This window comes from Phacochoerus africanus, chromosome 5 (genome assembly GCF_016906955.1).
Source record: "Phacochoerus africanus isolate WHEZ1 chromosome 5, ROS_Pafr_v1, whole genome shotgun sequence".
Classification (NCBI taxonomy): domain Eukaryota; kingdom Metazoa; phylum Chordata; class Mammalia; order Artiodactyla; family Suidae; genus Phacochoerus; species Phacochoerus africanus.
Window position 1 is genome coordinate 114,609,893 of NC_062548.1, and position 13,734 is coordinate 114,623,626.

Below are 13,734 nucleotides of genomic sequence, written 5' to 3' on the forward strand. Positions count from 1 at the left end.
GGGGCCTCTCTGCCTCTGTTTATTCCACAAACGTTTCCAGGGCGTGTAGAGGTGCCAAGTGTTATTCCAGGGCTCAGAGATGAAGCTGTGAACATTGTCAAAATCCATCCCTCAGCCCAGTGCGGGAAGGAAGAAGGAATGAGAAAAAGTGTCGCCTGATGGAGGGGTGGTAAATGCCAAGGAGAAAAATCAGCCGTGAGAGCAGCTGAGGCGCCTGGGAGGCCATTCAGGGCAAGGGACTCCCCAAGACTGCAAGGTCTCAGGTCAGATTCAGATTCTGTAGCAGACGTTTTAAGCTCTTAAAAAAATACTCCCACCAAACTACCTTAATACACAGAAACAAAGTCTTTTAGTAGAATGTAGATCCTTGTTTATATATTCTTTTTTAATCTATAAACGCAAAGTGTTCTATACCCCCCTAAATAAACAAGCAGTTCTAGAAAACCACAGAAAGACATTCTTTTCCTTAAATAGCTCTCTGTCCATCAAAACAATACAAGAGGAGGGTGCCTGAAAACATCACTTTATTTGCGGAATAGAAGCAGGGTGCCTTTAAGACTCTACATAGAGGGATGAGACAAAGCCAACTCATCACTGTAAGAAAAAAAAAAAAAAGCTAAATACAAAAGCATGTGTGCTCTGAGTGCTTGAGAAAAGGAGAGTTGCAGGCAGGTCGATGACAACATTCCAAACCAAAACAGCGTCCCTTTTTATTGTTAATGCTCAAGAAGTGATCTTTGAATGACGTAAGCAAAACACAAATGGAAACACCTCATTTGACATACAGTGTATGTAGACATACACAGTACATGGATTTAATGATTCTAATCTAAACATGAGAACAAGCGGTTCTCTGACCTCAAAATAAATTCACTGTTGGCATTACTGTTTCTAACTTACAGGGTTTTATATTTAACAGGAAGAATTACGGACCCCCAGCTTCAGTGTAGTCATGGATTTCATGGTAACGTATAAATAGAGTTTTTAAGAAATAAACTGTATAATAAAATAAGTTTACTTTTGAAACACAGTACAGTCATTTTCTTCAATCAAAAATATTCCTTAATTATAAAGCAGCCTTATTTTGCAAATGTATTTCAGGAAAATAGCTCTAGTAATATTTGAAATTTCACACTTTTTAAAAAAGGCAGCAAAGCAACGGAGTTTAGATTTTAAATAGTATACTGCAAAATAGTTCAATGTATTATTTCTAAGCACAAAGCAAGCTCCATTCTGAAGGATGCCTTTAATCTTATAAAGCAAACTGTTCTGATATTTCTATGGTGGTTTAGAGTCTAAATATCTATAATAAAAGATAAATCTTTATATATATAGGCATAAACTTCAATACATACCCACAGCACAACCGCCTGCATTATTACATCGCTCTATTATGACAAAGCTCAGTTTGTTAACGTGCGCTCAAAAAGAAAATAACAACATAGTACAGTTCTGCAACTTTTTAACAGGCTGAATTCTGCAACAATTAAAGATATGAGAACAGCAATGATAGCAAACACACACCAGCTTTATGAATAATAAAAGAAAAAATTGAGAACCCATAAACATTTAAATAAATTACTACTACATTCTTCTTAACACATCTTCATTTGCTCTTGTGTCCTAAATATAATGTTTTTAATGTGTTTCATATCCCAGGAGGAGATGATGGCAAATTCTCCACAAAGAGGAAAGTGCATTATGTTTTCTTTTCAAAGTGCTTCCTATGTGTGTGTTTTATAGCTATGTCCAGTAAGGAAGTTAAATCAATAAGGTGCAAAAAGTTCTAATCATGACTCGAATTCATAACCCTGGAAACTGAGTTTCTGACTTCCACCTGGATGAGGAAGTCACCAAAACAGAAGAAAAATCTGAGACGACACCCTCTGTGGAGAGGAAAGAGCCCAAGCCAAGGTCGGGAGACCCTGTTCTAGCCTCCGCTCGGATAGCCAACCAGTCCGTGCCCGTGCCCGGGGTAAGAAGAGGAGCTTCGGCCACTGGCGGCAGGCGGGAGGCTGAGCTCTGGAGCCGCTGGGGCCCGGTCCCCTCCCGGCTGTGACGCGCCCGCAGGGGGGGCATTCGGGGCAAATACCTTTACCCCCACCAGAAAACTTGCCCCAGGCAGACAGCTCACCGACTCGTTGGTACAGAAAGAGAAAGGAAAGCTCTGAAAACACTTGACAGGAAAGGTCATGAGAACACCGTAGGTTCCCCAAAGTTAGTGAAAATCTTCACCGTTATGGCGCATGAAAAATCCACCCTTCTCTGCAAAAACGAGACAGAGTCAGCAACATCGGCCAGTCACCTAATGGCACATTTTGCCCCAAGTCTCAGAATTTTTCTTGGGTCTAAAGCTTTAAAAAAAATTTAAAAAAAAAAGGCTTATTTTGAAATTGGTTTAAGAGGACTGTGCGTCCCACAGTTCCTCTAGCTTTTTAAAGGAGTCTCTCTGCATTGTTGTAATGGTTTTTATGAAGATAACCGTGTTTTGAAATTCTAAATAATGGCTAAATAAACTGTCATGGACTCTTTATCTTATACTGTGTATATTATATATGTATATATTATGTCTGAGCGTGTGCGTGAGCTCACTCGATACGGCAGAAGTTAAACTCAGCAGTTCTCGTCCACGAGCTTTGCCCCGTTTATTCCGCGGTAGGTCACCCGGCTCGGCCTGACGAGGACGCCGTGGTTGGGCTTGCAGGTGAAGTAGCGCTTGTCTCCCACGGCCCCGTCATTCTTCCCCTTGGCGCTGCGAAGCTCCAGTCCGAGCCAGATTCCGGAGGCAAAGTCCGTGGGGCCCACGTACCTGACGGTGCCCATCTCGTTGGAGCTGGTGAGGAGGACCTGGGAGCCCTCGTGCAGCTTCACGCGCCCCTCCAGGCCGCCCGTGGTGCTGCTGCTCCAGCTGCGGCGCAGCGCGGGCTTGGACCTGTGCAGAGGGAACGGGAGAGACACTCTGAGGCTTGAGAGCCAGGTCCATGTGCCCTGCTGGCGGCCGGACGCATTCCCAAAGGAGAGACCTTGATGTCACAGCGTGATGTTTTTCATTCTAAAGAGCAACCTTAGGATACACTTTTGTTTAGCATCAAAAAGGTGTTAACACTACCCTCACACGGATGTAAGATTTCACTAGCAATTTATACATGCACATGCCCTCCGCAAAATAGCAATTAGAAAACAACACACCTATACCTACGTAATAAAGCAAAACGAAAACAACCTAGTCTTTTGGTGGTGGTAAATTAAAATTACCTTCTGTTCACCTTTCAAATATTTCTTTACATGAAAACCATTTTTTTTTGTCTTTTTTTTTTTGCTATTTCTTGGGCCGCTCCCGCGGCATATGGAGGTTCCCAGGCTAGGGGTTGAATCGGAGCTGCAGCCACCGGCCTACGCCAGAGCCACAGCAACGCGGGATCCGAGCCGCGTCTGCAACCTACACCACAGCTCACAGCACGCTGGATCCTTAACCCACTGAGCAAGGGCAGGGATCGAACCCGCAACCTCATGGTTCCTAGTTGGATTCGTTAACCACTGCGCCACGACGGGAACTCCTGAAAACCATTTTTAAAAACAGGTAAGCAACAATGTTGGAAACTACACACGCGCGCGCGCGCGCACACACACACACACACACACACACAGAGAGACCTCCCTAAATGAACTCCACTTACATGAAAGGGTTCACCACTCTCCTTCCCGCTACCATTAGGGTGCACCCTTGCTGCCTGGAGCAGGACCCCTCTCCTTTTCTCTACAACAAAGCATTACATATGACATACTGCCTCCAAGCACCTGCCACCAGCCTGACCTGATGACACAGCTCCTGGGAAGCCACACGTGGGGCCAGCCAAGGCCTCCTGCCAAAACTGCCCAGAGCTTCCTCCACTATCCCCAGGAAGTAGCCGACCCTGTATCTCACCCCAAACAGAAACATGACCAGCCCCCTGCTGCACTATGACCTGAGACCTCCCCAAACAGTCATCCGTAGGCCAACTCCAGTGGAACTTTCCACCCACCAGCCATTCCACTGTTCCTCCAAGAGACACCCATTCTTCTCAACCTCAGAACGGGGACAAGATCCTGTTGCTAAAACTGTGTGGGGCCCCGACTGAGCAGAATCTGGGTCCTGCTTGTTTTCTAGTTCATTTCACTCCTGTTATTTTAATACATTCTCATTTCCTCCCATGGACAACTCTGGAGAAAAGAAGAGCCCTCGAATTCTATGGGCAGGAGAACTGAGGTCCAAAGCCTGTCTTCTGCCACACCTGATCAATTCTGGTTATAAAATGTCATGGAAAAATAATATTTACCATGTCAAATGCACAAATATAATGATAGAGTTAACAAAGAAACACACAATACCTGTCAGAAAAGTATAAATCTTTAGAGTACACAAAAGCAAAGTGAAAAAGTTTTGTTCCTGGATAGAAACACAGACACATACATATGTATGTGTATATATATCAGTGTGTGTGTGTGTGTGTGTGTATATATGTATATATATAAATCCTCCCAAAAGTGATTTTTTTTCATCCTGATGAAATTACTCCACATTTCACGTAATGGCAGGCTCTTTCATTTCTCGAGCACTCACTAAGTGTCAAACACTTCACATACGTTATCTCATCCAACCCCACCCAAACCAGTGAAGCAGATATTATCTTCTAACTGAAGGGAATTTGAGGGTAAGAAGAATTAAGCTATTTGCCTAAGGTCAGAGAGAGGAGAGCTGGGCTCACGTCCACGGCATCCAAGCACAAAGGCCAGGCTCTCACACCCGTAATGGGTACGAATCATTAAGAAAAGGTTGAAAAATAATAATATGGAAAGATTTACAAGGCCATTACGTTAAATTATAAAGTTACAGTAATTAAAACAATGTGGCCCTGCATAAGAATATACTTTTAAACAACACAGGAAAGACATTTTAGAAAAATACATACAATTATTTCATATATGACAAGAAGTAAAACTTCAAAGCTGAGGGACAGGAATAAACATTCCAATTGGGAATGCTATAAAACTTGGTTATTTATTTGGAGAAAAAGAATATGATTCTTGCCACTCACTGCATGTTTAAATAAATCCCCAATAGATCAAAGAGTTAAATGCACAAATTGGAAAGAAAACTAGAAGAAAATAAAGTTGGATATTTATCTGAACACACATGGGTGGGGAGGGAGGGAGACAGACACACATTTGAAAAGTATGGCACCTATTAGTTAAATTATTAGTTATCATGTATTATTATGCCAGAAAAATGTTTTCACATCATAGCAGTTTTTAAAAACATTGCAAAAGTCACACTGAGGAAAATTGTTAAAGAATATAGGATATTTTAAGGGAAAACTCTTTCAAAGGGTATATGGAATATGATTCCTCAAACTTTGCTTTAAAATTCAGATACACGCATTAGAAAAAAGTTGGCAAAGAATATGACAAAATGCCAATAGTGAGTCTCACTTAAGTGATACAATTATAATCTCTGTCTGCATTTAGTTTATTATAATTTTTCAAATTTTGTGCAATCCATTTTCACAATCAAAAAAATTTCAAAGAAAGAAAGAATAAAGAAATGCAAAATCTAAGCTAAAAATTAATGCTTTTGGTAAAGATCTAACATTCCGATAAGAAGGATTTAATTCAAGTTATGTCAAAGCTTTAAAAACCCCAGGAAGTGAGAAATTTAGAAATTACACTATATCTGAGAGCTATGTTTACTCATTCAAAAACATTAATTGATGACCTATGAAATGACAGGTCCAGGGCTAGGTTCCAGGCATGCATGCAAAGTGATCTGTAAAATGTTACAGATCGTGCAATAAAGACTGTGGAGGGTGCAGGAGGAGCACAAAAGAGGGAGAAATCTATCTCCCCTTAAGGTCCACGGGAAGACACCTTAGTGAGGAAGTGACACTTGGGTAAACTTGACAGATGAGTAGACAGAAACCGGAAGGAGACATAATCAAGGCAACAAAATAGACGATGTGTTACTTTAAAACTTTTTTTTTTTTTTTAACAGCACAGAGTTTAGTGAACTGCTAGTCACTTATGAGGATTTTACCGCAGGAGAAAATTCAGGAAAACAGACAGGCCTTTGTATGCTGGCCAGTCCGTGTGGACCTGGCTCTGCATTTGAGAATTCAAAAGCTTTAGGGGCCGGGCAGGAAGTGAAAATGCGTGAGGTGACATGACGGCACCCGCGGCAGACTGGATCCCCAGTTCCGCCCGGAGACATTCAAACCTGAGCTGACCAAATACCTCGTGTGGACAGGCTGGCTCCACAGACACTAAAAACACAGGGCGGAGCTAAGGGGAGGAGGAGGAGGAGGAGGAGGTGCGGCCACGGACGCAGGCTGGACGCCAGGGGTGTGAGGGAGCAGCCCGTGCCTACCAGGTGGTGGTGGCACCTGCGACGACTCCCTGTCTTCATTATTACCCCCATGCTCGTCCGGTGTTAGATACCCTGAGACTCGGAAGACAGAAGAGCTGCTCCCAGCCCTTCCATCCCCTCTCCCTCTGAAGGAGAGCGCTCACAGCACCCCCTCACCACGCCATCCGGGGCGGCCCCTCTGCCCTGGCCGGCGGCTGCTTCCCTCTCCTCGGTCCTCTTCCGCCCACGCGGGGCAGTCATGCCCTGTGCCCAAGTCCTACAGGTTTCTTCCCCAGGGATCCTCCTCATCGCTGACTAGATTTTCCCTGTGTCTTCGGGAAGAATCTTTGATTTCCATATGAATAAACAAGAAAATGCTCAGTTATGGAAACTCATTTTTTTCAACCCACATTCTTTAGAATACAACACGCTTCCAGATGAACATCAGCACAGAATTCAGTGACCCTTGTCCCCTCAGCAGAAGGTCGTCCCCATGACAAAAATGTCTCTTACCCCTAAGATCAGCGACAGGTTTCCTAGGACCTGGCAACTCCTAAAATCTTTCTTTTGCTCCTTCTAACACTGATCACCAAACATTTGGTCACATATTTTATAAGTAAAAAATAAATTAATAAAATTTAAGTTGATTATATATCCTCAATTGAGTATGTTTATTTCTTTTCTTTTTTTTTTTTTTTTTTTGTCTTTTTAGGGCTCTACCTGTGGCCTACGGAGGTTTCCAGGCTTGGGGTCTAATCTGAGCTGCAGCTGCCAGCCTACACCACAGCCACAGCAATACCAGATCCAAGCCATTTCTGCGACCTACACCACAGCTCACGGCAATGCCGGATCCTTAACCCACTGAGCGAGGCCAGGATCAAACCTCGTCCTCATGGATGCTAGTCAGGTTCATTTCCACTGAGCCGCAATGGGAAGTCCCTGTTTATTCCTTTTTTTAAACAGGTACTAGTGTCAATTTGCAAAGTATCAGTAGAGTTTCATTCATTTTTCTTTTCAAAGAAAACCAACAGAAGTACCGGTTGTTCCCTTCTCATGTCAACACCTCACCTTGTTGAGATCTTTCTCCTTCCCCTGCTTCTCTGTTTCATGTTCATCACTCACCAACATCTCTGATTTTGATACCTCTCACCCTTCAAAATCCTTTATATCCTGATTGTTTCTTCTCAGTCACTTCTTCCATTCTGCCCAAGAACTCTTAAATATCTTTGATAAACTGGAGCATAAACCAATTGCCCTTAAATTCTTTTCACCTACTTAAGTGAGGAGACCGATGTTCAAATCTTAAAATTGGTAAAGATTCTGAGGAAGGGGAAAAAAACAAAGACGCCCCCAACCCTGCTAAACAGTACCTCACAGTGCCTCAGGGCCTGTAGGGGTTCTCAAGTGAAATTTCAGATCTTTGCGAGCCTCCGCATAAGTTCATGCCGGGTGACCACACAAACTACCTGTCTGTTGTCAAGTTCTAGAGCATGGGCTCTGATGTCTAGGGGCTTCTAGGGCCCCATCACTAGTGCACTTCCCTACTCAGCTAAACCCCCCCCCCCAGGGCACTGTTCATGGATTAATTGGGAGGATTTAAAATTAAAAAAAAAAAAAAAGAACTCCTTCATCCAATCAGTCTAGAAGTGCCTCATATTCCTGAAAAAGTAATAAAGTTTCTACAAGTCTCAGAAAACTATTACAGGGAGTAAAGTGGGCCTGGGGGAAATAAATATAAATGAAAAGGAGAAAAGGAAATTCTGTCTACAAAGGAACAACAACAACAACAAAACCTTGGTGGAGTCCCATGTGGCTCTATGGGTTAAGGATCCTGCATCATCACTGCAGAGGCTTGGGTCGCTGCTGTGGTGTGGACTTGATCCCTGCTCCAGGAATATCTGGAGGCCCAGGGTACAGCCATAAAAAAATTTTTTAAAGCCCTTTGAGCAATAAATTCTACCAGAGAAAATGGGAGTGTTTTTTAAAATAATAGTTAAGATTACCGTAAGCAAATAGGCCTGACATTTCTTCCATGTACTGCCCAAAATATTAAATCAGTTTTCAATTAAGTAATAAATTACAGTTTCAAATCAATCCACTCGATTCAATGAGAACACAACAAATAAATTCCTCCAGCTTTTATTACCTACTAAACCTCTTTGAAAAAAATATCCAGTATACTACTTTTAGTGACTGGTGACACTTTTAATCGAGCTTGCAAAGGAGGGAGGAACAACTCTTCTCACTGATAGACTCATCACACCTTTTCTCCTAAGTGTTAAAATTCTACCAAGCAATGTAAAAGATACAAAATCCCACTTTTCTTCCTTCATAGAATCCTGTCATGTTCATCTTGAAAGGTGTTTTTCATAAATCCTCATAATACTCACTTGGCAAAAGCATTTCTTCTGTTAATCTCTTTTTGGGAGGAAGCAGAAGTTGTACTGAAACTTCTCCTAAAACCTAAAAAATCAAAGTTGAGGTCAGAAGAGGAAAAAATAAATCACAAATTCACAGTATTTGTTAAAAGTTATCTTTCATTGTTTCTTCTGCAGACATTCCATTTTACCCAGGGTTTCTCTGGAAATAGAAAGCAAAGCAAATAAGTGCATACAGAGGGTAACGGGAGTTTAGATTTCTTGACAACGGTTAACCTTACCTTTCTCATCAAACTAGGCACACACATGAATAAGTTAAGATCGTGGCATTACTTTTGGAGGTTTTTATTATAAACTTTCCTGAAAACCAAACAAAACCAAATTGTACATTGATAAAGCTGAATCTTTTCACTCTCAAATATTATAATCTTAATAAGTTATATGAAAAAAGAGAAAAGGATAAAAATGGCTTATAAAACACTATCATTTAAAAGACTGAAGGAAACATCTCAGGGCTTATGATTGTTGGCATCCCCGAATGACGGAGTTATAAAAAAAGACTTCACAAAAGGTACATCTTTAAAAAGATGTTTTTAAAAAAAGAATGGGATCTCCAGTTCTGGCAGTCATGGCAGACCAGATGTGCTGAATGAGTCTCCTGAATGAAGCAAGTGTAATTTAAAACGACTATAATTTCTTTTTTTAAAAAAATACTGTTAAGCTCACACAAATGACACCATTTCAAAGAGACCAAAACCAGAAAGAAAAACCATGAGAGGTTCTCCCCAAAGCAATACCACCTTGTACCCCAGGAGTGCACTGCCCTCCCTGGCTGCACAGGGTCCCAAAAAGCGCACCCTCAATGTAAGGTTAAATGAGAAATAAAATGAAATACCGCTTGGATGAAGACAAAGGAAAGTGGCTCGGGTCAACCCTAAAGTGCAGAAGGCAAATTTTTCTCTGCTGAAAAGCTGTGATAATAAGCCAAATTCATTCTATCTGTGTAATATAAAAACAACAACATTGCAGAGAATGTAAATTAAAGTAGTCCGGGTTGGCAGTGCCTCTAGGCAACTGTCAGCAGTAGATACAGGCATACCTCAGAGATAATGCAGGGTTGGTTCCAGACCACCACAATAAAGCAATTATCTCAACAAAATGAGTCACACATTTTTTGGTTTCCCAGTGCATATAAAATTATTTTGATCCTATACTGTGATCTATTAAGTATGCAATAGCTTTAAGTCTAAGAAGCAATGTACCTTAATTTAAAAATGCTTTAGGGAGTTCCTATTGTGGTGGAGCAGAAACAAATCTGACTAGTGCCCATGAGGGCTCAGGTTCAATCCCTGGCCTTACCCAGTGGATTAAGGATCCTGCTGTGGCGAAGGCTGGTGGCTGCAGCTCCAACTCGACCCCTAGCTTGGGAACTTCCATATGCTGTGGGTGCGGCCCTAAAAACAAAACAAAACAAAACTTTGTTAAAAAATGCTTTCCATCATCTGAGTCTTCAGGGAGTCACAATCTTTTTGCTGCTGGACGGGCTTTTCTCAACCGCTGCTGACTGATCTGGGTAGTGGTTGCTAAAAACTGGTGTGGCTGTGGTGATTTCTTAAAATAAGACACCAGTGAAGTTTGCCACATTGATTGACTCCTTTTTTTTTTTTTCTTTTTGCCTTTTCTTGAGCCGTTCCCTCGGCATATGGAGGTTCCCAGGCTAGGTGTCGAATCGGAGGCCTACGGCAGAGCCACAGCAACGCGGGATCCGAGCCACATCTGCGACCCACATCCCAGCTGATGGCAATGCCAGATCCTTAACCCACTGAGTGAGGGGAACCTCATGGTTCCTAGTCGGATTCGTTAACCACTGCACCAAGACGGGAACTCCGATTGACTCCTTTTTTTTTTGTTGTTGTTCTTTTTACAGCTACACCTGTGGCATATGGAAGTCCCCAAGCTAGGAGTCAAATCCCAGCTGCAGCTGCTGGTCTATGCCACAGCCACAGCAACACCAGATCTGAGCCACGTCTGTAACCTACACCACAGCTCATGGCAATGCCAGATCCTTAACCCACTGAGTGAGGCCAGGGATTGAACACACATCCTCATGGATACTAGTCGGGTTCTTAACCTGCTGAGCCACAACAGTAACTCCTGACTGACTCTTTCATGAATGATGTCTCAGTGCGGCATGCAATGCTCTTCAATAGCATTCTACCCACAGTAGAACTTCTTTCAAAATTGAAATCAATTCACTCAAACCCTGCTGTTGCTTTATCAACTAAGTTTATCTAATATTCAAATTCTTTTTGTGTCATTTCAACAATTTTCATAGCATCTTCACCAGGAGTAGATTCCATCTCAAGAAACCACTTTTTTTTTTTTTTTTTAATGCTCATCCATAAGAAGCAACGTCTCATCTGTTCAAGTTTTATCATGAGGTTACAGCAATTCAGTCACCTTTCAGGCTCCATTTCTAATTCTCTTACTATTTCTACCACATCTGTAGTCACTTCCTCCAATGAAGTCGTGAACCCCTCAAAGTCATCCATGAGGATTGGCACCAACATCTTGGAAGCTCCCTTTAACGCTGGTATTTTGCCCTCTCCCCATGAATCACAAATGTTCTGCATGGTACCAGAATGGTACATCCTTTCCAGAAGGTTTTCAAAAGACTTTGCCCAGATCCATCAGAAGAATCACTATTTATGGCAGCCACAGCCTTACTCGAAGTAAATACTAAGAGTTGGAAAGAAGTAGATACTAAGAAGTAATAGAAGTAAATACTAAGAAGTAAATACTAAAAGTAAAAAGAAGTAAATACTAAGAGTTGGAAGTCTTAAAATTACTCTTTGATCCATGCAGAATGGATGTTGCATTAGCAGACATAAAGCAACATTCATCTCATTGTGCATCTCCATCAGAATTCTTGGGTGACCAGGTACATTGTCAATAAGCAGTCATATTTTGAATGGAATCTTTTTTTCTGAGCAGTATGTCTCAACAGCAAGCCTAAAATATTCAGTAAGCCATGTTATAAGTACATGTGCTGTCGTCCAGGCTTTATTGTTCTATTTACAGAGCACAGGTGAGTAAATTTAGCATAATTCTTTTTTTTTTTTTTTTTGGTCTTTTTTGCTATTTCTTGGGCCGCTCCTGCGGCATATGGAGGTTCCCAGGCTAGGGGTCGAATCAGAGCTGCAGCCACCAGCCTACGCCAGAGCCACAGCAACGTGGGATCTGAGCCGGGTCTGCAACCTACACCACAGCTCACGGCAACGCCGGATCGTTAACCCACTGAGCAAGGGCAGGGACCGAACCCGCAACCTCATGGTTCCTAGTCGGATTCGTTAACCACTGCGCCACGACGGGAACTCCCCAAAATTTAGCATAACTCTTAAGTGTCCCAGGATTTTCAGAATGGTGATTAAGCACTGGCTTCCACTTAAAGTGACCAGCTGCATGAGCCCCTAACAAGAGAGTCAGCCTGTCCTTTGAAGTCTCACATGGACTTGTCTTCTCTAGCTATGAAAGTCCTAGATGGCATCTTCTTCCAATGGAAGGCTGTTTTGGGAGTCCCTGATGTGGCTCAGTGGTAACAAACCCGACTAGCATCCATGAGGACACTGGTTCAATCCCTAGCCTTGCTCAATGGGTTAAGGATCTGGCGTTGCTGTGAGCTGTGGTGTAGGTCACAGATGTGGCTCAGATCCCACGTTGCTGTGGCTCTGGCGTAGGCCAGCAGCTATAGCTCCAATTTGACTCCTAGCCAGAGGTGTGGCCCTAAAAAGCCAGGGGGTGGGGGTGGGTGGGCGGGAAAGGCTGTTTCATCTACACTGAAAACCCATTTTTTTGTGAAGCCATCTTCGTGAATGATCTTAGCTAGATCTTCAGATAATTTCCATATCAGCACTTGCTGCTTCACTTTACACTTTTATGTTATGGAGCTTCTTTTCTTAAACCTCATGAACCAACCTCGACTAGCTTCAAACTTTTCTTCTACAGCTTCCTCCCCTCTCTCAGCCTTCATAGAATTGGAGAACTAGGGTCTCGCTCTGGATTAGGCTTTGGCTTCAGGGACTGTTGTTGCTGGTTTGATCTTCTGTCCAGACCATGAAAAACTGTCTCCATATCAGCAAAAAGGCTGTTTATTATCATCTGTGCATTCACTGCCCTCAAGAACTTTTCCTTTGCATTTACAACTTGGTGAACAGTTTGGCACAAGAGGGCTTTAGACATGCCTTCCTCGATAAGTTTAATCATTTCTAGCTTTTGATTTAAAGTGAGAGACATGGGACTCTTCCTTTCACTTGAACACTCAGAGGCCATCATATGGTTATTAACTGGCCAACTTTCAATATTATTGTGTTTCAGGGGACAGGAAGGCTTGAGGATGGGAAGAGAGATGGGAGAATGGCCATCAGTGGAGCAGTCAGAACACACACAGTGTTTATTAAGCTTGTCATTTTATATGGGCGCAGTTCATAATGCCGCAAACAATGATAGTAGTAACTTCAAAGATCACGGATCACAGATCCACCATGACAAACATAATAAAAATGAAAAAGTTTGAAAGATAGTGAGAATTACCAATGTGTGACCCAGAAACATGAAGTGAGCAAATGCTGTTGGGAAAATGGTGCCAACAGACTTGCTCAAGGCAGGGTTGCCACAGACCTTCGATTTGTAAAAGAATACGATATCTGAGAAGCACACACAAAAAAGGAAAGCACAATCAAAGAAGGTGTATGCCTGTATAATCTTCTCAGGAAGCATCAACCTAGACTTCAAAGAATCTCCATACATTCAATCTAAGTGAAAGAAGCATTTCACAATAATCAATTACAAAACATATAAGGAAAGAAGGTGCCCTAAGTTAGGCTCGCCAGAAATAGATGGCAGAATCAGATCCACAAATGTCACAGGTATCAAATTATTAAACATAAAAGGTAAGGATAAAAGAAATGGTTGATAGCA

At 42.3% G+C, this 13,734-nt stretch overlaps 1 protein-coding gene across 3 annotated transcripts in view; it reads right to left on the bottom strand.

Moving 5' to 3' along the window:
• Positions 1-507: 507 nt before the first annotated feature.
• The window catches only part of CLIP4 (CAP-Gly domain containing linker protein family member 4), a 71,968-nt gene continuing 58,741 nt past the window's right edge, over positions 508-13,734 (bottom strand). For all 3 annotated transcript variants that reach the window (XM_047782349.1, XM_047782350.1, XM_047782348.1), the window contains 2 exons: positions 8,770-8,842; positions 508-2,932 (listed from right to left, as the gene is read on the bottom strand). In XM_047782349.1, the coding sequence (XP_047638305.1) occupies positions 2,614-2,932; positions 8,770-8,842 (392 nt within the window). In that variant the 3' untranslated portion in view covers positions 508-2,613. The remainder of the gene's footprint in view (positions 2,933-8,769; positions 8,843-13,734) is intronic.